The sequence below is a fragment of the Dreissena polymorpha genome, chromosome 1 (assembly GCF_020536995.1).
Source record: "Dreissena polymorpha isolate Duluth1 chromosome 1, UMN_Dpol_1.0, whole genome shotgun sequence".
Taxonomy (NCBI): domain Eukaryota; kingdom Metazoa; phylum Mollusca; class Bivalvia; order Myida; family Dreissenidae; genus Dreissena; species Dreissena polymorpha.
The window spans coordinates 153,263,691-153,288,749 of record NC_068355.1 but is presented as its reverse complement, the minus strand read 5'-3'; the positions used below and the strand labels follow the sequence as shown (position 1 = coordinate 153,288,749).

The 25,059-nt window shown below is 34.3% G+C and overlaps 1 protein-coding gene and 1 long non-coding RNA gene across 3 annotated transcripts; both read left to right on the top strand.

Annotated features, from left to right (window-relative positions):
• Nucleotides 1-528: 528 nt before the first annotated feature.
• LOC127856431 (uncharacterized) lies at nt 529-18,277 on the top strand. Of its 2 annotated transcripts, XM_052392641.1 has the most exons (14): nt 535-836; nt 1,422-1,490; nt 2,303-2,391; nt 3,610-3,733; nt 4,528-4,633; nt 5,928-5,983; nt 6,435-6,522; nt 6,962-7,054; nt 7,366-7,458; nt 8,890-8,996; nt 11,299-11,385; nt 12,087-12,188; nt 13,986-14,066; nt 14,891-18,277. In XM_052392641.1, coding segments are annotated over exons 6-14 (657 nt in total). In that variant the 5' UTR covers nt 535-836; nt 1,422-1,490; nt 2,303-2,391; nt 3,610-3,733; nt 4,528-4,633; nt 5,928-5,978; the 3' UTR covers nt 14,892-18,277. The 2 variants fall into 2 exon arrangements, 1 of the variants encoding a protein (XP_052248601.1); XR_008038032.1 differs by lacking the exons at nt 5,928-5,983; nt 6,435-6,522; nt 6,962-7,054; ... (2 more) ...; nt 11,299-11,385; nt 12,087-12,188 and having other exon boundaries at nt 529-836.
• A 14-nt stretch (nt 18,278-18,291) lies between these two features.
• On the top strand, nt 18,292-21,416 carry LOC127856497 (uncharacterized). The gene is made up of 2 exons (XR_008038072.1): nt 18,292-20,873; nt 21,019-21,416. It is a non-coding gene; the product is annotated as an uncharacterized LOC127856497 (long non-coding RNA).
• The last annotated feature ends 3,643 nt before the right edge of the window (nt 21,417-25,059 follow it).

Sequence of the window (25,059 nt, the reverse complement as noted above, 5' to 3'; positions counted from 1 at the left end):
GTATATTTTTGGCACATTTGCATCAAATATTTATATGAAGATGTCAGTGCCATTGATCGTTAAGAACAGAGACTCGAAAGACATAATGGGTTTAAAGAACATGTGTTGTTTCTGCCATTGCAGTCTTTCCGAAATACCGTCGGTCCTCGGATTTTTCCGATAATAATTTGGCAAATTTGGAAATGATTCTAATATTACCGGACCTCGTGACCTTTTTATCAAACCAAATGTTCTTACAATTTAACTGCCGTAAAATTGTGTGACCTGTTTGAACATTAATACCTATAATATTTATTTTCCTTATATATTTAATTTTGCATTCAGAAAATAATAGTCTCCTTCTAATAATGTAGAGTAAATGGTGTTTTATAGTTTGTTGTTTACACAGATAGTTGTACCAATGATTATTTAATCCATGTCTTGCTTCTAAATTGTTCATGGTGTTCTTATTATTATTTCATTATTCACTGATGTGTACTTGTTTCTAACTTGAACAGAAAATTGATGGCTTGGCTTGAGTTTATTGAATATATTTTAATAACCAATTAATTAAAAACATATAAACAAATATACAATGCCAACACATAAATGGAAAACATTTCAATGAACACACAAACTTTGTTGTCATGATAACAGTATATCTGGTTGTTCTGACTTCATGTGTTAAAATGATTGTTTAATTATGGCATGTCTTAAATACTTAATTTTAGATAATGGATGCATTTTTACATCTGCTGTGTTTGCCTTTGGATGGCAGTGTTCTCCATGTAGCAAGTACAGTATGGACTGCCATATTTTTGGCACAAGACCCTGATAAACACAGGTATTTAAGCGAGGTATGTAGCATGTTCAATAATAAAATCTTAATACCTTAACTTTGAGGCATTTCCGTGAACATTTAAACATTTACATTAAAATGACAGCACATTAACGTTATTAAGAAATAACCCTTTGCATTGACCAATATGATGGAAACCATATTTTAGCTCACCTGAAATTAAAGGGCTGAGATTTTGTGACAGTTGCTGGAACATGTAAAAACTTTTAAGCATTGAAATATTTTTAAATATTATGAAATATGGTCGTAACTGCATGAAGGTTCATGTTAAATCTGTGCATTTACTTGGTATTCAGAGAAAACTCGAGGTATTGTCATAGCCAGCTCGTGCTGCCCGACGTCTGTGTCGTGCTAAAACCTTTACTTTGGCTCTAAAATGAAAGTGCTTCACTTACAACTTTGAAACTTTATATGTAGATGCACTATGATGTGTTCTACACACCACACTCAATTTTAAGGTCACTAGGTCAAAGGTCAAGGTCTTTGTGATTTAAAAATAATTCTGACAAGCTTTCATTTATTCAAGACTGAACCTGCCGCCGAGCGTTGCTCTTGTCTTAAGTGTACTATTTTCTATGCAAAGGTGCAGATACTGGAGTATGATCATCTGGTTGGAGCAGTCAATGAGGGTGGATTCCACTGGTCTCTTATAGTAAGTGAAAATGATTCTCAATTTACTTGCGAAATATCACGGTTGTCCAATTTTTAACTTGGACACATGTATAAATGGCATGAAACATTGTCTACTGGGCCTCTACAAAAATTGGTTCCATAACAGAGTTGGGGCTAAAATTTGCCCTGTCCTGTGATGAATCTGTTTTTCCTCTATGTGAACAGTAAACCCTTCAAAAATCTTCACTCAAAACACATGGCATAGAGCTTACATTTTTGGCATTCGTATAGTGGGCTTCTACAAAGATTGTTGAGATTACAGGCTTGGGGCCAAAAGTTAGGCCCACCCTGGGGCCCAATATGTTTTCCCTACATGTATATACTAAAAAAACTTCACAAATAGTCTTCTCTTAAACCACAAGGCATATAGGATAAATATTGTGCATACAAAATTGCCAAGTGGACATCTGCCAATATTGTTCAAATTTAGGCACACAGGTTAAAATTTGCCCTGTCCTGCTGGGCCATTGTGTTCATACAAGAAAGTATGTAGTTAGTAAAAACTTAAAAAAACCTTCTCTGAAAACATAAGGCATAGATAATAGGTTTTTGGCATGAACAATTTATAGTATTTTCATCTTGATTGCTAAATTTATTTTTCTTGTTCAAAAAAATATCCCCAACCTGGAGCAGTCAAATTATTTTTATATATGTACATAGAAAAAAAACTTTAAAATTCTTCTAAATAGGTTAAATTTTCAAGATTCCTGCCGGTGGGACTAATTATTAAGATCGCATATTATTCAGGTAAGCACCCCAAGGCCCTCTGGGGGCCTCTTTTATTTTCTTCAGGTTGTGCAACCGAAAGACAACAAAGTATTGTACATAAATCCGATGGTGGAGCAGAATGTTTCCCAGCAACAGATCCTGCAACAATGGATGTAAATGTGTACATTATTTAATTAAACAGATTAGATACATTTAACTTCATATACTAAATTAGAAAATATCACAGACTGTAAAATGCTATGTAAATATTTAACTTGCAAATAATCATCATTTATATAAAAAGTTTACACTGATCAGATTGTGGAGGTTTTGGTGTCATGTCCGTTACCGAAATTAGACTTCCTGACAATATGTAGCATTAGCGTAATTCCTTCTAAGTTTGATTGACACCTTTCAGTGGTTTATGGGAATAATTGCTACCAAGAACTTTTTTATGTCCCCCACCACTATAGTGGGGGACATATTGTTTCTTCCCTGTCTGTAGGTCTATCTGTCTGTAGGTTTGTTTGTTGGTTTGAGTGTATGTTTGCGTCAAACTTTAAAATTTGCCATAACTTTTGCAATATTGAAGATAGCAGCTTGATATTTTGCATGCATGCATGTGTATCTCATGGAGATGCACATTTTGAGTGGTGAAAGGTCAAGGTCATCCTTTAAGGTCAAAGGTCAAATATATAGCTTCAAAGCGGCGCAATAGGAGACATAGTGTTTCTAAAAACACTTTTCTTGTTTAACCATGTGACCCTGACATTAACCTAACTAAAAATCCTGATAATTTACATTTAGGCTTAGTACTAGCACTTAGCAAGTTTCATTAATATTCCTGCATTGGTTTGTTTACGAGAAGAGGCGTGGACAAGGGAAACATTTCTTTACTTTATGCTTTTGTTTGCTCTTGTTTGAAGTACAAGAAATCCATGTTTTAACCTTCTAACCTTGACCCAAATAAAAATCCTCACAGTATGCCGAACCAAGCTAGCTATTAATAAATCTGACCAAGTAACATTAAAATCCTTCATTGATTTATGCAAAGAAGCACTGGCAAGGTAATTATGTTTTTAACCTTGTGAACTTGACTTAATTGACAAATCTGCCAATATGCAAACCAAGGCTTTGTAATGAACACTCCTTCTAAGTTTCTTTTTAATCCTTTAAGTGTTTTATGAGAATAAGTGCTGACAACATGCAAGGAACATCTAACCAGACATCCTGACATCACTCTGGACAGCGCAAAAAATATATCTCCATTACCAGCTAGGGAATTTCATTCCTTATTAATTCCAAAAATTTAGCAAATAATATTTGTACTCATAATGTATCATTTATGGTGATTTGATGATGTTGTTTTTTTACTTTTTGCTTTTGAACAGTAAATTTGTGCACATTCGGCGCTTATCCAGCATTGATATGGGCGGACCAATACATTGGAACATACTCTGCCCACGTCATGCAAAACAGTCAGATTCAATATCTTGTGGTGTCTACGTTTTAAAGGTAATGGAATCTGTTATTTGTACTTCCCAATGATTTTTTTTCTTTAAGAGTTGTTTGTCTTTTTGTCCATCTGTGACACTTTTCTGTCCACAGCTGTTTCTTAACTTTTTCTTGTAATGAACCTTAAAAAATATTTTCTATTATCATGTTGCATTGGTACACGCATAAAATTTATCTGCATCAACTTGGTAAGCCATAGTTATCCTCTTTATTGATTGAAAGTGAGGAATCTGCATCAACTTGGTAAAGCCATAGTTATCCTCTTCATTGATTGTGAGTAAGGAATCTGCATCAACTTGGTAAAGCCATAGTTATCCTCTTCATTGATTGAACGTTAGGAATCTGCATCAACTTGGTAAAGCCATAGTTATCCTCTTCATTGATTGAAAGTAAGGAATCTGCATCCACTTGGTAAAGCCATAGTTATCCTCTTCATTGATTGAAAGTAAGGAATCTGCATCCACTTGGTAAAGCCATAGTTATCCTCTTCATTGATTGAACGTTAGGAATCTGCATCAACTTGGTAAAGCCATAGTTATCCTCTTCATTGATTGAAAGTAAGGAATTTCATAACTTTTTTTTGCTTTCCATAGCTGTTGCTCAGTAACTATTGTATGTAACTACATGAAACTTGTAATTAATATGTATGTTCATAAAATGTTTGTGCGTGCCTAAGTATTACTTGGATTGCCTTGGTAAATTAATTTTCAAACCCACTTAATTGGTTGAAACAGTTGTGTTTTTTTCTGCCCAATGCTACCTCTCAGTAAATATAATGATATTAACAACTTTAGTAAGCAGAATGCTACCTGCAGAATCAATCCCTAGAGTTTGTGCTCAGACAAACACAACTACTAGAAGAACGGAGACGAATAGCCAGAAGACTGCTTTCTGAAGGGGGTAAATAATTTTATTTCCAACAAAAACGAAACACTGTATATATTTTATCATTTATCACTTTTCCACCATTTTATCATTTATCACTTTTCCACCAAAATGTTATATATGTTTTATATGTTTTGATTTAAAACAAAAAAAAAGCAAACCGTTATTATAACTTACCAGTGTTTTTTATCCAGAAAAGTTCTTTTTATGCTTTCTTAAGTGAATTACTTTCCATTGCTTTTTTTACTGGATTATGAAAAAAAAATTGTTCAATAAGGAAAATGATAGAAAATGGCTTTACAAATAAGAAACAAATCATTGCAATATGATTATATTTTTTATTTTATTTTGTACTTTGCTGTGTATTCTTATGATCTCTCTGGGTTTGTCTGTTGGTAAGTCCTGAGTAAAGGAGCATGTCAATGGCAAATAGGGGATCTAATTGTCAGAAATAAATAAAACTATTAAAGGGTATTTAATTTACTTAATGATGTATTTAAAATGATACCCCATTATAATAATAATCCTGTAAGATAGGTGTTTTAATAAGTATTAAAAAAAATCCCCAGGGCACTTTAACTAAAAATGAAGTAGAATGTAAATCATCAAGAGTCAAGACTAAAATTTACTTAAGTGTTATGCTATGCACTTATGATAATTGATGAAATTGTTAAGTCAAAGAAATGAAACACACACACAAAATTCCAATACTGTCCCTGTGGAATTCGAACTCACACACTACAGAATCTGCTGGTTTGCATGTACAGTGTGAACATGTATACATGTATATGTAAATGAATTTATATTGCACTTTGGATGCCCCCAGGGGTTATACTGTTTTGCGCATGTAGGTCCGTCGGTCGGTCCGTCCACCAAATGGTTTCCGGATGTTAACTCAATAACGCGTAAACCTAGGATCATGATACATTATTGGTACAATGATTATGACTGGCACATGTCCCCTATTGATTTTCAGGTCACTTCTTCAAAGGTCAAGGTCAGGATCATGTAACTTCATTGGTACATTGATCATGATTGGCAGATAACCCCTATTGATTTTCAGGTCACTAGGTCAAGGTCACATTGACCTGAAGCATTAAAATAGTTTCTAACATATTCACACAATGGCCGCCACTATAACTGACAGCCCATTCAAGGGGCATGCGTGTTTTACAAACAGCCCTTGTTTGCATGCCTTGTTTGAAAAGCCATAGAAATAATATGTTTGGACACATGAATGACTAAATTAATTGCTGCAAATACTTTTAAAGCATATTTATTTATTCAAATTGTTAACTTACTTTTCTAGAATTCATTGGAGGTCATCTAGAAGAGATAGCAAGTAGCCCATCAGTCGAACATGAGGTAACAGCCACCTTACTATATTGATGTGAATTAATTATAAAAATAAATATGTTTAAAAAATGCAGAAAAAGTTATCCGATGAAAGAGCAGTGGAATATCTTAGGCAAAGGACTTAGAATGGAAAGGGTTTGAGGAAACCCTGTCTAGTCAGTAAGAAACACTTGATTATACAATCTCTTAGCAAAAGCAATAAGAGTCACTGTTAAAAACGTGCCCTTGCTAACAAATCTTTACTCAAAGTAAGGATAATTTCTGTTGATGCTTTTCTATAATTCCTTTCTGATCTGATTTCCCATTCACATGATATTTCATCTCCAACATTAAAATATTAGGAAAACATAATTGAATAATCACAGGATTAATGAGATTGCAGCTGTCATTTACGGTAGAGAAAATGAGAATACAAAAACATAAAGGAAGTAAATATGAGTATATCATGATCATTTTGCAGAACTCGGACCAGCTGGCAAACACCCCTGCCTCTGCCATGGAGTTGGGGAGACACTGACCCAGTAGTCGATCATGTGGCAACAACTAGGGTACTCTATTTATGTGAACTAATTGTAAACATAAATATATCCAAAAATGCAGAAAAAGTTATCTGATCAAAGACCAGTGAACTGTCTTAGGCAGCAGGAGACTTAGATTGAAAATGGCTTGAGAAAACACTGTCTAGTCAGTAAGACACAATTGATTATACAATCGCGAAGCAAAAGGAATCAGAGTTACTGTTAAAAGTGTGCCATTGCTTTCAAATCTTTTATGGGTATTATGGTAATTTCAATTCTTGCTTTTCTATAAGTCCTTTCTCATTTGAGATCCATTCACATGATATTCCATCTTCAACATTAAAATACTAGGATAACATGAGTGAATAAGCACAGGAGTAATGAGATTGCAGCTGTCATTTACGGTAGAGAAAATAAGAATACAAGAACATAAAAGAAGTAATTATGAATCATCATGATCATTTTGCAGAACTCGGACCAGCTGGCTAACAACCCTGCCTCTGCCATGGAGTTGGAAGGGGGAGACACTGACCCAGTGGTAGATCATGTAGCAACAGCCAGGGTACTCTATATATGTGAATTAATTGTAAACATAAATATATCCAAAAATGCAGAAAAAGTTATCCGATCAAAGAGCAGTGAACTATCTTAGGCAGCATACTTAAATTGAAAAGGGCTTGAGAAAACACTGTCTAGTCAGTAAGACACAATTGATTATACAGTCGCGAAGCAACAGCAATAAGAGTTACTGTTAAAAACGTGTCCTTGATAACAAATATTTCATCTGTGTTATGGTAATTTCAATTCTTGCTTTTCTATAAGTCCTTAGTAAATAAAGGAAGTAAATATGAGTATATCATGATCATTTTGCAGAACTCAGACCAGCTGGCAAACACCCCTGCCTCTGCCATGGAGTTGGAAGGGGGAGACACTGACCCAGTAGTCGATCATGTGGCAACAACCAGGGTACTCTATTTATGTGAACTAATTGTAAACATAAATATATCCAAAAATGCAGAAAAAGTTATCTGATCAAAGACCAGTGAACTGTCTTAGGCAGCAGGAGACTTAGATTGAAAATGGCTTGAGAAAACACTGTCTAGTCAGTAAGACACAATTGATTATACAATCACGAAGCAAAAGGAATCAGAGTTACTGTTAAAAGTGTGCCATTGCTTTCAAATCTTTTATGGGTATTATGGTAATTTCAATTCTTGCTTTTCTATAAGTCCTTTCTCATTTGAGATCCATTCACATGATATTCCATCTTCAACATTAAAATACTAGGATAACATGAGTGAATAAGCACAGGAGTAATGAGATTGCAGCTGTCATTTACGGTAGAGAAAATAAGAATACAAGAACATAAAAGAAGTAAATATGAATCATCATGATCATTTTGCAGAACTCGGACCAGCTGGCTAACAACCCTGCCTCTGCCATGGAGTTGGACGGGGGGAGACACTGACCCAGTGGTCGATTATGTAGCAACAGCCAGGGTACTCTATCTATGTGAATTAATTGTAAACATAAATATATCCAAAAATGCAGAAAAAGTTATCCGATCAAAGAGCAGTGAACTATCTTAGGCAGCATACTTAAATTGAAAAGGGCTTGAGAAAACACTGTCTAGTCAGTAAGACACAATTGATTATACAATCGCGAAGCAACAGCAATAAGAGTTACTGTTAAAAACGTGTCCTTGATAACAAATATTTCATCTGTGTTATGGTAATTTCAATTCTTGCTTTTCTATAAGTCCTTAGTAAATAAAGGAAGTAAATATGAGTATATCATGATCATTTTGCAGAACTCGGACCAGCTGGCAAACACCCCTGCCTCTGCCATGGAGTTGGGGAGACACTGACCCAGTAGTCGATCATGTGGCAACAACCAGGGTACTCTATTTATGTGAATTAATTGTAAACGTAAATGGATCAAAAATGCAGAAAAAGTTATCTGATCAAAGAGCAGTGAATTATCTTAGGCAGCAGGAGACTTAGAGTGATAAGGGTTTGAGAAAACACTGTTTGTTAGTAAGTCAATAACACTTGATTAAACAATCGCAATCAGAGTTACTGTTAAAAGAGTATCCTTGCTAACAAATCATTCTTCAGTCTTATGGTAATTTCAGTTGTAGCTTTTCTAAATTGATAAACCTCTTGTGTACCATAATGCAAAGCATATTTTTAGAGGTTCATCGACGTATCTTTTAGGTTAATTGTGGTATCGGTATACATTTGGTTTATTATTGGATTGTTAAATTTTGCAAGAAATATTTTAGGAAAGAGTCAGTGTTCACATTTATGCACTTCTGCAGAGAAGTGTTTGCATCTATATGCATCACACTTATTAACTTATGTTGGACTTTTTACTTGAAACATGTAATTTGTTTAGGAGTCAAGATATCCAGCCAGAGCGAGTACATCAAAGGTTTGTGGCAGACATTACCTGTTGACTTATCAAAGAGGGATGTATTTAGCTTTACCCTCCCATCAAAACATGTAAGTGCTGTCCAAGTAATTGTCGTTATTTACGGATGGATCTCATATTTATAGGAAACTATGTTTATCCTTAATCATCCTTTACACCTCATATCTGGTATTGTTGTCAGTAAGAATGATATTGATTCCCAACAGAAAGCAGGGTCTTGTTTTGCCCTTGTCAGTCTATTTTGCTCTCCGTCCTTCATTCACTCTTTTGCTTGTCCAGATATGCTTATCCATAATTGTCAATGGAATTTTATTAAACTATCAAGAAGTTTGTATACAGCTTGGTCACACATATCAATTAAATTATGTAGGGATCTACAACATAACCACAGAGGTTTGACCTTTTATTTGATTCAAATTGAGGTATATTGTTTATTCGGAGCTTTCATTTAGAAACTTTTGTCTGAAATATCATGAAATAATTCTTAGTATGCTAACACTACATGCTAATCAAAATCTATAGAAAAAAGGAAATCTCAAGCAATTTTTGGCAAAGCTTATTATTTTGAAAACAGTTCAGTTTACATAATTTGATAAGAAATTCACATATGAAACACAATCTCAAGGAAATGCAATAAACCTTGATGTCATGTGTATAAATGTAAAGAAACAAACAATAGTATTTTAATGACATATTGTATAATTGCTTGTAAACATAATGTTTTAGGGAAATTAATTTTAGTGTATTTATATTAGCTTGTCACTCTTTCAATGGCAGCAATGTACTTGACGTCATACTGGTTCTTTGATGCTTTTAATCAATGAATGTGATGTAGAAAATAATTCACAAAATAATTTAGAATTAAAGCAAGGTCATCAAAGTGTAACGAATCCATAACAACTAAATAAAGGTAATTTGTTTATCAGGTTCCTAAATATGCAGTAAGTAATTATATATACCATAATAAAATGTGTTATAATAAAGTGAAGGTGAGTTAATTTCTCTGAGAGGGAGAGAAAAAAAAAATTGTCATTCCATACTTCTGTCTGTCACATTTTTCTATCTGGACCTGTTTTTCAGCAACTATTTCATGCAATTTCTTGAAATTTTAAATAAATGTGTCAGCATGTTGATTGTTCAAATTTTTTGGGCATACTAGGTAACTCCTTATTTATGCCCCTTTAATTAATTCAAATTAAAGGAATTATGTGTGCTGTCTATGAGTACATTGTAGTTATTGCATGGAATTTCATATAAAAATCATCTTACTACCGAGGGTGCATGCATATATTATGTCAGTATCTACTTGGTATGCAAGTAAATAAATATTCTCATTTATTTGTTTATGTCCCCCACCACTATAGTGGGGGACATATTGTTGTTGACCTGTCTGTTTTTTTGTTTGTGTGTTTGCGTCAAACATTTACATTTGCCATAATGAAGCTAGCTAATTAATATTTGGCAGTCAAGGTCAAAGGACAAATATATGGGTCAAAATCGCTTATTTAATGCCTACTTTTGCAACATTGAAGATTGCAACTTGATATTTTGCATGCATGTGTATCTCATGGATCTGTACATTTTGAGTGGTGAAAGGTGAAGGTCATGGTCATCCTTCAAGGTCAAAGGTCAAATATATGGGGACATTACATTTCACAAACACATTGCTTGTTAAATATTATGTCTGCAATAAGCTGTTAGTAAATTAACTATTGTGTGAAATATCATGTAACTAAAATGTTTTGTTTCAGTGGTTGTTCACTTCCATATTTTGTTTGGATCAAATTTAAATGTTTCGATCCTTAATTGATTGTAATTGAGTTTTTCCCGCCTGGGTTATTGTTTGGAATTCAATTTTTATTATTATATTAACATCAAGTGTTTATTATTTATACAGTTGTTACATACATTTCGTCAGGATGGCTTGGTCAGTTAAGAATTGTACCCTTTATTGATAGGCAGGGCCCTCAATCCATTTTAGGGGAAGCGGGTCGCTACCCATAGCAGGGGGAATTTTCGCGGCGTTTCCCTTTTGGGGTGATTTTTTACTTACTCTCTAATTATAACATTTGTACAGGTTTGCACTATATTCATTGCTTTTTTCATAATAAAGTATGTTTGACAAGATTAAATTAAAATAGAATTGAGATATAATAATCATGAGACACATCTATCTTTTTTTTTAGGGGGAATTTTTCTCCCAAAAAGGGGGAAAAGTATACTTTTCAGGGGGGAGAATGCGGCCGAATTTCGGCCGTGGATTTGACAGATTGAGGGGCCTGATAGGATTTTTCATTAGGATGGGGAATACCAACCCCATGATTGAATTTTCTTGTTATTTATTGTGCTGATTTCAATGTTTTCTTCATTTAGGCACCTTTTCGCAGAGAGTCCATTATTTATTATTGACCTAAGAGTCAGAGAAACTCATTGTCTGTGCAACATGCCGGATGATGGAAGGTATGCAAGGTTTCATTAATTTGTCCTAAAGCAAGTTAAACTATTACTTAAACAATAACAAAATAGTTACCTCTACATGAAACTTAAACACCAAAATATATTGTAAATTGTCCTTCCGTTTCTGAAAATGTTGGCTATACATGAATCATTTTCTCTTGACAATTGGTCTCCTTTTCTCAAAATTTGTCACTCCTTTGCAACGAATCAAGGGATTCAAAAGCATTTTTCCCTTATGTTCACCTTCAAGAGAAATCAAGTTGAAATTAACACACCGTGCTTGTTCAAGGTCAAACTTTGAATAAATGCTACAAATTTGCCTACACTTAAAATTGCTTGTCTACTTCAAAGGTTGAATGTTGTTATATGTCTGAACTGGTTTTTATGCCCCCGGTAGGAGGGCATATAGTGATTGGACTGTCCGTCTGTCTGTCTGTCCGTCTTTCCGTCACACTTTGGGTTTAGGTTTGGGAAAATGCTCATTATTTATATGTCCCTTGAGATGTTACCTTCATATTTGGTCTGCATGGGCATATGGGCAGGGCCTTTCCATACGCACACACATTTTGACCCCTGTGACCTTGACCTTGAACTAAGGGTTTGTGTTTAGGTTTCGAAATCTGCGTTTAGGTAAGTTAAGTGGGATGTGCTGAGATGTTAATGTGTTGCTGATGCTAAGTGTATCTTTTGAATGTGCTTCCCAGAGAGTACTGGCAGTGTGAAGGATGCTTTAAATGGTTCCACCGGAATGTGTTGGTGAGTCAGTGGAACCAGAAAAGTACAAGTGCGCATCATGTTCACACAAGGTATTGTTTTTTGTTGTTTTTTTTAACTTACCAAAACCTATTTAAAAAAACGCTGTTTTACATGGATTTGTATATTGATATATTTTGTTTACCAACCTCTTCTTCAAAATCTTATTGACCTATTGTACAGAAACTTCACACAATAAATATTATATGGCATCTTGGTTCGGGATTTTAAGGTAAATATAATGGGTTAACTGTTCAAAATACTTTGTGAATTAATTGAGATAAAAACGTTTACATTTATTCATTTATTTCGGACCTAGCTTGTTCTTGGGTTCATGGTGCCAATTGTATGGTTATGTACATGTATATAAAAGAACAGATTATGATAAAAGTATGCTTGAAATACGTTTGAGCCATTTAAATGACAATTTTGACTTTCATACCATATATTTAATGCTTGTTTTGAAATGTACATTAGTTCGGTGAATAGCATTTGTGTAACCGTCAATATTGAATGCTTAAAAGAAGAGTTACCTGCTTTAGTTAATGCACACCAAAATTAAATATTGTAATAAAACCATCCATTATTTAGTGTGAATGACCAAGGTAAAGGATTGGCACGACTTCAATAATATTACAAAGGTTCACTTTTAATTTTCATACGCCCGTTTTTTAAAACGGGACGTTTTATAGTTTCACTTTTGGCAGGCGGCGTCCACAGTAGTGTCCGCTCTTTAATTCAACTTGATCAGAAGATGTATCTAGAAAATATCTAGGTCAAGTTAGAATATGGGTCATGTCGAGTCAAAAACTGGGTCACGGGGTCACATAGCGCATTTCAAGGGTTTAGCATGGTGTCCGTTATCTAATTGAAGAAGTTTTCATATGATCTTCACCAAATTTGGTCAGAAATTGTGTCTTTATGATATGTGCATGTAGGTCAAGTTAAAATATGGGTCATGGTAAAGTTATCGCGTTGTTCAAAACCTTCAAATAGGCGTATCTTGTGACAGTTTGGCAATCTTGTTTTATTTTCACAAAGCTTGTATGCATTCATATAGAGCCAGATTTGAAGCGTGTATAATATATAACTCATATTAATTATCATTTTAATTATTAACTATACATTTGTTAATAAGTTGTACAAAGGGTTCAAAATTGTAAAAAAAAATATGTGTACTCATGCAAATGCATGTCCTGACTGTTTCTGTTATTTTGGAGATTGCATGACTACCTATCCGAAAGGTAATGATCAAACTCAGAGCGCAGAGGCCTATGGATATTGTTCTTCTAGTTGACTTCCATTTAGGTGGTATAAATTAATATTCTGTGAGCTAAACAAAACAAGTAATATGTTTGTCAGAAAAACTATTTCCCCTACTGCGCCGATTTGAAGCTATATATTCGACCAGTTTGACATTGAAGAATGACCTGACTTTGACCTTTCACCACTCAAAATTTGCAGCTCCATGAGATACACATACATGCCAAATATCAAGTTGCTATCTTCAATATTGCAAAAGTTATTGCAAATTTTAAAGTTTGACACAACATACAATCAAACCAACAAACAAACCAACAGACAGACAGACAGACAGACAGACAGACAGACCAACAGACAGGGCAAAAACAATATGTCCCCCACTATAGTGGTGGGGGACATAATAACCACTCCACATTCTCTAAATTGGCATTTATAACTATTAACACTTTAAATATGTCATCACTTGCAGAGAATGCAGTTTATATGTTTGTGGGCAACAGTTACTTGTCTATGTTCAAACCTACATAGTTACATAAATTTATTTTTAATAAAATCAAAGCACAATTTACTTCTTTTTTTAATTTCAGTGAACCATACTATTCTGTCGTAAAACAGTTGCGGGGAGTTAAAGATCCCAACCTAAAAGCTTATCTTGCGAAGGATAAATAGTAAGTTTCCACAAAAATTGTATTTTTTGTTTTTGTCTACAGATCTAGTTACCTATGAAGAAAGATGTATTGTTTTCATCACTAACAATTTTTACACAATATCCGTCAATGTATCTTAAATATAATATATGTATAATAATATATAATAAAAACATTTATCTTTGCTTATTCAGATACTTTGTGTTACTTAAGAAATTAAAAAAATTCCACAACATTTTTGTAAACACACTATGTCATACGATCCATGCCCTTCTACAAAAGTAAATGCAAAAGCTGTGCTTAATACATGTTGTACAGCAGCAATTACTACAGCAGTGTCAACATAGATATTGACATGCAAAATATGTCCCTGATGTGAGCTTATGACTATGGTTAACCTTATGTGTCTTCTCTTTGCCTTATAAAATATGTACATTGGTATGCATGATCTTAGCTTAAAAGGCAATGAATGTGATCCTAGTTAATTTAATTTGTTTCATTTATAACTCGACTTATATATATGAAATATATATAGTTGAGCTATCCTTCTCACACCGGTGTCGACATGAGTGTAAGCGTGAGCGTGCAAATGTTTGCGTACTATCCCAAATATTTCCCATGTCCCTTGACATATTGTTTTTACATTGAAACAATCATACAAATATGCATGGATTTTGAATTTCATATTGTGTTGAAGATTCATGAAAAGAAGAGTTAATCAAAACTTTAAATCTTAGAACAATTTGTTTAAGAATTATCTTAGAAACTTTTAGAAAACCAGCCCAGAGTATATGTGTAAAGATGACAGATCCAATATTTAATATGCATCTTTATATATTTTTCAGGTGAGTCAAAGCGGACACAGTTGATGAGGAAATATGCATCCAGCATTGGAAGCAAAATTTTTCTTTAAAAAAATACAATTAATTTAATGAGGTAGTTTACATAATGCCCTGTCTGTTGGTTTGTTTGTTTGTGCAAACCTTAACATTTGCAATAACTTTTGCAATATTAAAGGTAGCAACTTCATATATAGCATGCATGTGTATCTCAAGGATCTACACACTTTGAGTTGTGTAAGGTCAAGGTATTTTTTTTGGGTAAAATTGATGAATTAATATGACATCTCTTTGCAAATTGTTTAAAAATTAATACATAACTTGTTTCAGAAACATTGTTTAATAACATTCGATTGTCATTTATTCGAATTTGAAAGTTGTCAAAAGTAATTATTTCTCCCTATACGGTAGCTTTAGGTATTTGTGATATGTCATAAGAAAACTAGTCTTCATTGCATTACAAATTAATGAAGCATTCTTTACATTTGCTTTTATGACAAAAAAACCTAGTTTAGACTTGTAAAATTGATAAAAATAATTATTTGAACATAAAGTTTGACCAGAGTGAACAATTTAAACACACAAGTTTATAACGACGTGTATCTTGTGCTTTGCATTTGTTTAAAAGTTGCCTTATAATTGTGCGAAGCATGTCTTCTCAAATTAAAAATGCATCTTATTCAAAGGTGATCAGAACTAAATGTGTTTTTTTTAATAATTCAGGGATAAAAAAAATCAGACTAAGAAACCATATACAATAATTCATAGTCTGTTGTCTTCACAGAGAGAAACTTCAATAAAAAAATATGCTGTCATTTTATAATACCTTCGTGTTTGCCTCACGGTTGCCTATTGATTTGTTTTAAAATAGGAAGTTTATAATGAGGTATATAACACAAAGAAATTTCATATTTGAATCATTTTATGCTCCTCTAAAAAATTCTTGTCTGAGCTTTTTCTCAGCAACTTATTACGGGAATTCAATGAAACTTTATGGGAAGCTTCACTACCAAGAGGAGATGTGCATGTTATCAGCCAGTTATGGTCGGATGATTTTTCACAGAGTTATGGCCCATTGAAATTTTCCATTAACTGTACATATTGTGCATTCTTGTTCGGGCTATTTTAGCAACTAATGTCTGCAATTGAATGAAACTTTATGGGAAGCTTCACTACCAACAGGACATGTGCATATTATCAGCAAGTTATGTTCGGATGATTTTTCACAGAGTTATGGCCCTTTGAAATTTTCAATATACTGTACATATAGTGCAATTCTTGTCTGGGCTATTTATCCCCAACTAATGACTTGAATTCAATGAAGTTTTATGGGAAGCTTAACTGCCTTGAAGAGATGTGCGTGTTATTTGTGGGTTCTGGTTAGATGATTTATTTAGAGACTTATGGCCCTTTGAAATTGTTAAGTTGCTAAACCATCCATCCTATTATTTTGTCCAAAGTTATGCCCCTCAAGATGTTTCCTTTTATCTGAATATATAGTGCAATATTGTGACCAAAAAAAACTTTGGGGAGCTTCACCCATCTCTGACGGCTTGTTTTAATTAAATATTAATTGTAAATCCCATATCACCTTTTATCATACTTTTTTGTAATTTACAACTTGGTTTTTAACCAGGTTTTCCGAAGGAAAAAACTGGTTATTAGATTGGCGAATGCGGGCGGGCTGGCTGGCGGGCTGGCTGGCTGGCTGGCGGAATAAGCTTGTCCGGGCCATAACTATGTCGTTCATTGTCAGATTTTAAAATCATTTGGCACATTTGTTCACCATCATTGGACGGTGTGTCGCGCGAAATAATTACGTCGATATCTCCAAGGTCAAGGTCACACTTTGAGTTCAAAGGTCAAAAATGGCCATAAATGAGCTTGTCCGAGCCATAACTATGTCGTTCATCGTCAGATTTTAAAATCATTTGGCACATTTGTTCACCATCATTGGACGGTGTGTCGCGCGAAATAATTACGTCGATATCTCCAAGGTCAAGGTCACACTTTGAGTTCAAAGGTCAAAAATGGCCATAAATGAGCTTGTCCTGGCCATAACTATGTCATTCATTGTGAGATTTTAAAATCATTTGGCACATTTGTTCACCATCATGGGACGGTGTGTCCCACGAAAGAATCACGTCAATATCTCCAATGTCAAGGTCGCCACGACTAAAAATAGATTTAAAAAAAAAAAAAAACTTACAAAGGGGGTTCATTTTTTTTGGTCATTTCAAAAGTTCAGTTTGAGTTTTCTCCCTTTATCAGATTTTTTTTTCACAATGAAAACCTGGTTTTGTGACAATTTTGTCCCTTGTCTGACAATTGTTTTCCTTGTTTTGTTTCAAATAGGCATGATATGGTTACTATTAAATCAACTTCATATGTTCTTCCCTTGTGATAAGTATTTTTTATATCTATTTCTTAATATTTTTCAGTAGTAATAATGTCTAAGATAGAATGAATATCTGTTCTTTTAAAGGTTGTAACTGATGCTCTATTTCTTTTGGACATGACATGTTACTGTCTCGTTTGTACAGAGATTCAATTAAATACTACATTTTATTATGTGTGATTCTATTTTTGTGTTCCAAATAGGCAGTCTGACATATTAGGTATATTGAAAACTCTTACATATAACATTTGTAAGTATCTGTTATTAATGACAGTTAAATGAAACAATGGTTGTATAGTTGTGTATATTACAAAGTATAATTATTGTTATATTTCGAAATTAGAATTATGTTTATATTTTAATTTTCATACACTTTCAACTATAATTTGTAATAGTGCCGTTGCTACTTAAATTTTATGTGGTTTGGATGCTCACTGTTATATTCTATGCTCCTTCAAAATACAATTAAGGTTTCACCTTAACGGTTATAACGCGAGTGAAAAGCATCCATATGTAGCAATATACACTGTAAACATGTGATTTAAAACAAGTTTTGTTCAATTATCTGTAAAGTTCATTCATAACTATTTTATAACATGTCTGCTAAATCCACTTACTATATTCAAGCATTTTGCATTATTGTTTTTGTTTAACACTAGAAACTGTAAAGTTTATGTGTAATAAAATTATGTTCTGTTCTGTAACGATTGTATGCTGATGTAGTTGTTGCATTAACATTAAGTAGACATAAAAATTCGGTATTCTATATACTACTAACATTTTATTGTGATTCAAGTTGTATTAAGTTTTGTTCTCTAAACAGATATTGAATTATTTTACTGATACAACAACATACGGTATTAAAGCAGTTCCATATATAGCTAGATACACTGTTATCATGTTTGTCTAAAATATCTGTAAAGTCTATCCATAACCAAATTATGATATTTCTGTTAAATAAAAAACGACAAACTATATGTATTCATGTATTTTGTATAATCGCTTTGTTTAACACTAGAAACTGTAAAGTTTATGTGTAATAAATTATGTTCTGTATATTACATGATAATCTATCAATGTTGTTTTGTGAACACAACCTCTGGTTCTATGGAAAAAAAAACACAAACCTTGAGCACTTAATTTGTCGGTATGTGTGCATTTGTGTGTATGGGTGTGCGATAAATTGCAAGTGTTTCCTGTTCGCGTGTTTTCGTTTTGTGTGAATTATGTTAAGCAAATTAATTTAACAAAAAAGTTTATTTGACTTTATTAGATGATAGTATTGAGTGTCCTACCAAGAAAAATTGGTGCACGCTATTAAGGGATCTACTAAGTAATTTGGGATTTTATGATGCTTGGTTTTTTCAAGATGTTGGAAATGAAAATATGTTTGTATCAGTCGTAAGACAAAGATAGAGCGACATGTTTGTACAGAATTGGAATGAGCGACTTCATACTTCTACTAGGGCAAATTTTTATAAACATATCTCCGTTTTTCAATTTCAACCGTACCTGAATATATGCAATGTCAACAAGTTTCGAGTAAATTTATCAAAATTACGTATGTCATCACATAGATTAAATATCGAGTCAGGCAGATGGGCTAGACCTACACCAATTCCATTAGATCAAAGAAAGTGTACTGTTTGTAATAAACTCGAAAAATAGTTTCATTTTATTCTTGAATGTACAATATATACTGAACTGAGATCAAAATATATTCCATTGTATTACAGACAACGACCAAACATGTACAAATTTATCGAGCTAATAGAGCTAATAACATCAAATAATGAACAATTAATAAAAAAATTAAGCTGTTATATTTATCACTCTTTTAATGTTCGAACGCATAATACATGTGTCATCAATTTGATTTATTCTGAAATGTTTTGTGCGGTATATATCTTGTTGTAACTTTAATTGCATTTATTATGTACTGCATATTAATTGTTGGGATAGTACCGCATATGTAACGTGTTTTTATTCACGTGTTTTTTAATCTGTCTTTGTGTTTTAACGGTCGCCTTTAATGGACTGTCAAAACTGTATTTGAATGTATTTAATCAATTGCCATTATTATCTTTTTAATGAAGGTTATATTATAGTATCGTGTCTGTTCCTAGATGTATTCTACGACAATATGGCTGCATTTTTAGAACTGTTATGCACTGATTTACAACTATTATGTCTGTCGGTCGGTCGGTCCGTATACCAGGTGGTTTCCGGATGATAACTCAATAACGCTTGGGCCTAGGATCATGAAACTTCATAGGAACATTGATCATGACTCGCAGATGACCCCTATTGATTTTCAGATCACTAGGTCAAAGGTCAAGGTCATGGTGACCCGAAATAGTAAAATGGTTTCCGGATATCTCAAGAACGCTTATGCCTAGGATCATGAAACTTCATAGGTACATTGATCATGACTCGCAGATGACCCCTATTGATTTTCAGGTCACTAGGTCAAAGGTCAAGGTCACGGTGACCCGAAATAGTAACATGGTTTCCGGATGATAACTGAAGAACGCTTATGCCTAGGATCATGAAACTTGATAGGTAGATTGATCAGGACTCGCAGATGACCCCTATTGATTTTCAGGGCACAAGGTCAAAGGTCACTGTGACATAAAACATATTCACACAATGGCTGTCACTACAACGTAGAGCCCATATGGGGGGCATGCATGTTTTACAAACAGCCCTTTTTAATGAAACATGTATGAATTGTTGCAATGAAACGTTTTTTTTTCTTTTTTGTAAATTCATGTATTATTTATGTTGTAAACACTGTATGCTTACTTAGTCCACTTGGGCTTTTGGCCTTCTGGGTGTGTTGTTTAATAAACAATAAACAATATGTAAGACTTATCAAACGTACTGATAAATACTATTGTTTATATAGCATTCAACATGACTTTTGGACCATGTATATGTTAATTTCTTAGGTGACCTGTATAGGGTTTATACAATGATATTGAATATAAATTAATATCAAACGTTGTCTTTTCAGTGCATTTTGTTGTGTTTGTTTATTTAGATAATTGAACTGATTTATAACATCCATTTAACAAAGTTCATTGTTTCCAGAGCCTTTGGGTTGCCTATATTTCCGTTTCGTATAGGTAGACTGTAAGGGCTGACGTTTATGCTATTATTACATGCATGTGTTTTAATTGACTTTTATTTTAGAAGATCTGTCAACAAGTTTTTAACAAGCCTGTTACTATAACAAACTGTTCTACTACCCTTAAACATATGATGTATATATAAATGTACTAGTAACATACGAATATTCATAATAAAACCGACTATGTTAATTCTGATTAGTACAAAGTGTTTTTATTAGTACATCTTGCTTATGGAGACCTAATAAATGTAAATTACAGTATATTTATGCCCCCCTTCGAAGAAGAGGGGGTATATTGCTTTGCTCATGTCGGTCTGTCGGTCGGTCCGTCCACCAGGTGGTTGTCAGACGATAACTCAAGAACGCTTGGGCCTAGGATCATGAAACTTCATGGGTAGATTGATCATGACTTGCAGATGACCCCTATTGATTTTGAGGTCACTAGGTCAAAGGTCAAGGTCACGGTGACCCGAAATAGTAAAATGATTTTCGGATGATAACTCAAGTACGCTTTTGCCTAGGATCATGACACTTCATAGGTACATTGATCGTGACTCGCAGATGACCCCTATTGATTTTTAGGTCACTATGTCAAAGGTCAAGGTCACGGTGACAAAAATCGTATACACACAATGGCTGCCACTACAACGGACAGCCCATATGGGGGGCATGCATGTTTTACAAACAGCCCTTGTTTGTATATTGCATTAAATTGAGTTTATTAGCCTCATACACTCTGACGCACTTAGGATATATTTAATTACATGTATACTTTCGATAATTATTTATGTTCTAGTGTAATGTATAATAACTCATAATGTATAATAATTCATGTAGGCACCGTTGTAACCAAACGATTTTATTTCTTTGCATAACTTTATTTTGTATAATCATAAACTGTGTATTGTGGAAACACTGTATCATGTATGCTTGATTTGTCCACTTGGGCTTTTGGCTTTCTGGATGGATTGTTTAATAAACTATGTTCTAAAAAATGCAAAGGTTTCGTGTCCGCTCAATTATTTTGCTATGTATGGTCGGATTAAAATATTACTTGGCATGAGTATTAACCACAAGAGTATATGTGAAATACTCAACAGCCAGATGTCAAGGTCAAACGGTGCTATATAACTTTGACAATAATCAATGTAAATAACCTAATTATGACAGTGTTTGGTGTCCAATAAATCATTTTGCCGTGCATGGTCCATTTTAATGACAATTGGCATAAGAAAAAAACACAATACATGTCGTTTGATATGTCACGTGAAAGAATCGAGATGCTGATGTCAAGGTCAAGGTAAAAAGGTGCTTTGGAATTTTGACAAAAAAAAACACAATGTAACAATGTGATCATCACAGTGTTTTGTTTCCACTAAATAACTTTGCTAAACATGTTTGGATTTTTATAATACTTGTCATAACTAATAGCCACAAGTATGATGTGATGCGCAAAAGGCTCAAGATGCTGATGTGAAGCTCAAACGGTGCTATTGAACTTTCACAAACAACAATATAAATACTAAGTTTTTCAGTTGTTCGTGAACGCTAAATAACTTCACTATACACAATATAAATGGTTGTCGCGTAAAAGACTCGTAATGCTGATGTCTTCTTTTATTTCATAATCTTTGTAATTGTTATCAAGACATTTCTTTTTCATTTATACCAATACTGTTGTCATGTTATTGGGCGTGCTTTTAAAACTGAGCCAAGTATTGCGGAAAACGGGTCTTATGTCTTAGGAGTTCCGAGTTCCAACTTGTTCTCTTATTTTTCATAATCTTTGTAATTGATATCAAGACTTTTTTCATTTATGCCAATACTTTCGTCATGTTATTGGACGTGCTTTTAAAACTGAGCCACGTATTGCGAAAACGGGTCTTATGTCTTAGGAGATCCGACAAGCCTGCCATTCGACTTTTGAAATTTAAAATTACACAACTTTTGAAACTATAATTAATTTTGATGTTATTGTGTTATATATAATGGGCACAACTCTTAAATTGTATTGCATTATGTCATTATGCTATGTATTATGGGCCGGAGGCCTTGATTTACTCAATTAACTGGTCTGTTCTGTTCTGTCAAGTCCTGAAGATCAAGGTCCAATGGTGTTTTTGCACTGTGACAAACATAACTAATAAGTCCGAATCAACACCGGGGTTCATGTCTGCAAAATAACAACACCATACATGGTCGGGATTTTAATAATACTTGGCGAGAGTAATACCCACAAGTGAATAATATGTCTCGTGAAAGACGCATGATGATACAGATAAACGTTGCTTTTGAACTTTGACAAAAATCGATGTAAAATTAAATGTCATCATCAAAGTGGTTTTTGTCCACCATATAGCGTCGCTATACATGGTCGTATTTTAATCCTCCTTGATATAAATAACAACCACAGTAGTATTGTGTGTCGCATGTGATAATCGAGGTGCTGATATCAAGATAAAAAAGTATTTTTATAACGTTGACAATTCAATGAAAAAAAATTATTACAATGTTTTTGGTTCACGCAGTGATATCGTCATTCTTAACTTGATTTTCAAATTACTTATGTTACGGTGCCAGGCATCCGTGTATCGTTTTTTTTTCATCTTAATGTAATTAATTGTGATATGTTGTATTTTCTGATCGCACTCATTCACGAATCATCATACTCGCCCTGGGAGAGGCAACGTCGCACATTGCGTATAATTTTTACACTTACACACCTCTAGATTCAAACAAGCGTATTGCAATTATCAGCTTATTTTACAGAACAGTCCATGGGAAAAGCACAAAAACGTAAAAACAGTAGTACAAACTCTAGTAGTAGCAATGGACCAAATCAAAGCGCCGAAGGCACTGAAATAGTTTGCTGTTGTCGTCCTTGATTAAGCTTGTGCGCATTCACAGGCTAATCAGTGTGCACAGGCTAATCTTGTTTTACATGCATTAAGCACCGTTTTCCCTGAAAGCAGCCGATATGTACAGATTTCAATGGATAACCACTAGACTGGCAAATTACATCTTACAAGCTGGTAAATACAGTCCCTGCAGTGTAGTAGAACAGACGCTCCTTAGCATTCGTCGTCTGCAGTGCAGATAGGCAGCTGTAATCGTTCCTAGCATAGTGAGTTGCGCTTCTTAGCGTTAGCGCAGCTTAGGCTTCCAAGCACATACTGATTGCAAAACATGGTCTGTAAATTCATTCGGCCGCTAACGCGACCAACTAAAAATGAACAGAAGATAGCTGCCAAAAACAAGGGTATTTCTGGTGGGTCGAATGAGTAAACAAAGAGTGTACTGAGGGAAATAGGCAGTGTTAATTGCAGAGTGAGTGACGCTATCCATGGTGCTCATTCCGTGTTATTCAGTGACCCTGTCATGGATAACTCGGTGTGCGCACCAAGTGCAGGAGAGGCCGGAAATGGAACCGAGAGATGCATCATATCACAGCCAACCCACCAACTCTGCAATAAGAGTTTCATAGTATCCATGGAAAAGGCGATGAACATTAAATTTTCGGTCATAAACAAAAAGTAAGAAACATTAGAGAAACTTGAGAAAAAAGTAAATGGTGTAGAGTCAGATCTGTGCAAACTTTGGAATGTTGTACAAGACGCCAACACAATTCTGACTGAAAAGCTGCATAAGATCGCGGACAACGTTTCGTTGCTTGAACTCGCAGTAGCAGAATCACAGAGCGTCATTCCAAAATAACAACATAAATCAGAATTAACGCAGTCCTTAAAATTACATGCAGGCGCATCAATGCGGAACAATTTAATAATCATCGGCATAAGTCCGTCTGAAACACCCGACGATACTAAACGAATACTTCGTTCTTTTATGACTGAAAACCTAAGAAAATTATTTGAGCAGGTATGTATATTAGTATATATACATACCTGGTTTTGAGCGAGTACATCGTATTGGCAGGAACAGATCACATCCACGTTCAATTGGCGCCAAACTCTCACTAGTCAATGACCGAGAAAACGTGCGAAACTCTAGCCGGAACCTTAGGGAAACCAATTACTATGTGAGTGAACAGTTCCAAAGGACGTTGCCGACCGACGCAGAAGCTTGAATGCCTGCCTTCCGGAAAGCTCGCGCGGATGGCAAGAGATTCTTGTCTCAGCTATGACACACTGTACAAAAACGGTGTTCCGGTGCGGCCTGACAGCGCAACAACGAATAACAGCAGCGGTAGCAGCAAGTAGGGGCTTCCGGAGGCTAAAATAAAATTTCTCTTTTGGAACGTTCAAGAACTTACAAATATTTAACTTAGTGATGACGACTTTGTAAACTATATTCGTAAATTTTATAATTATTTTATTGTTTGAAACATGGCCAAATAACTATTCTTCTTATGATATATCGTTGGTCATGAATGTTGAGGCGTGTTGTGTGAGTTATTTACAAGCCTTTAACTTTACAGGGGTAAATACTGGCAGAGAGCAAGACATCGTTGGACATCGAAGCAAAATGTGTACATATGCATTGCCTTTGCACCATGGTCATATAATTCCAACTAGATATTGCACATTGCGCGCTATATATATCGCAACATATAACACCAAAAAGAGGTTGCCCATATTCTGTTAATGGCCCCGCAGCGTGTTGTTGCACTCATTCACATGCCTCAGA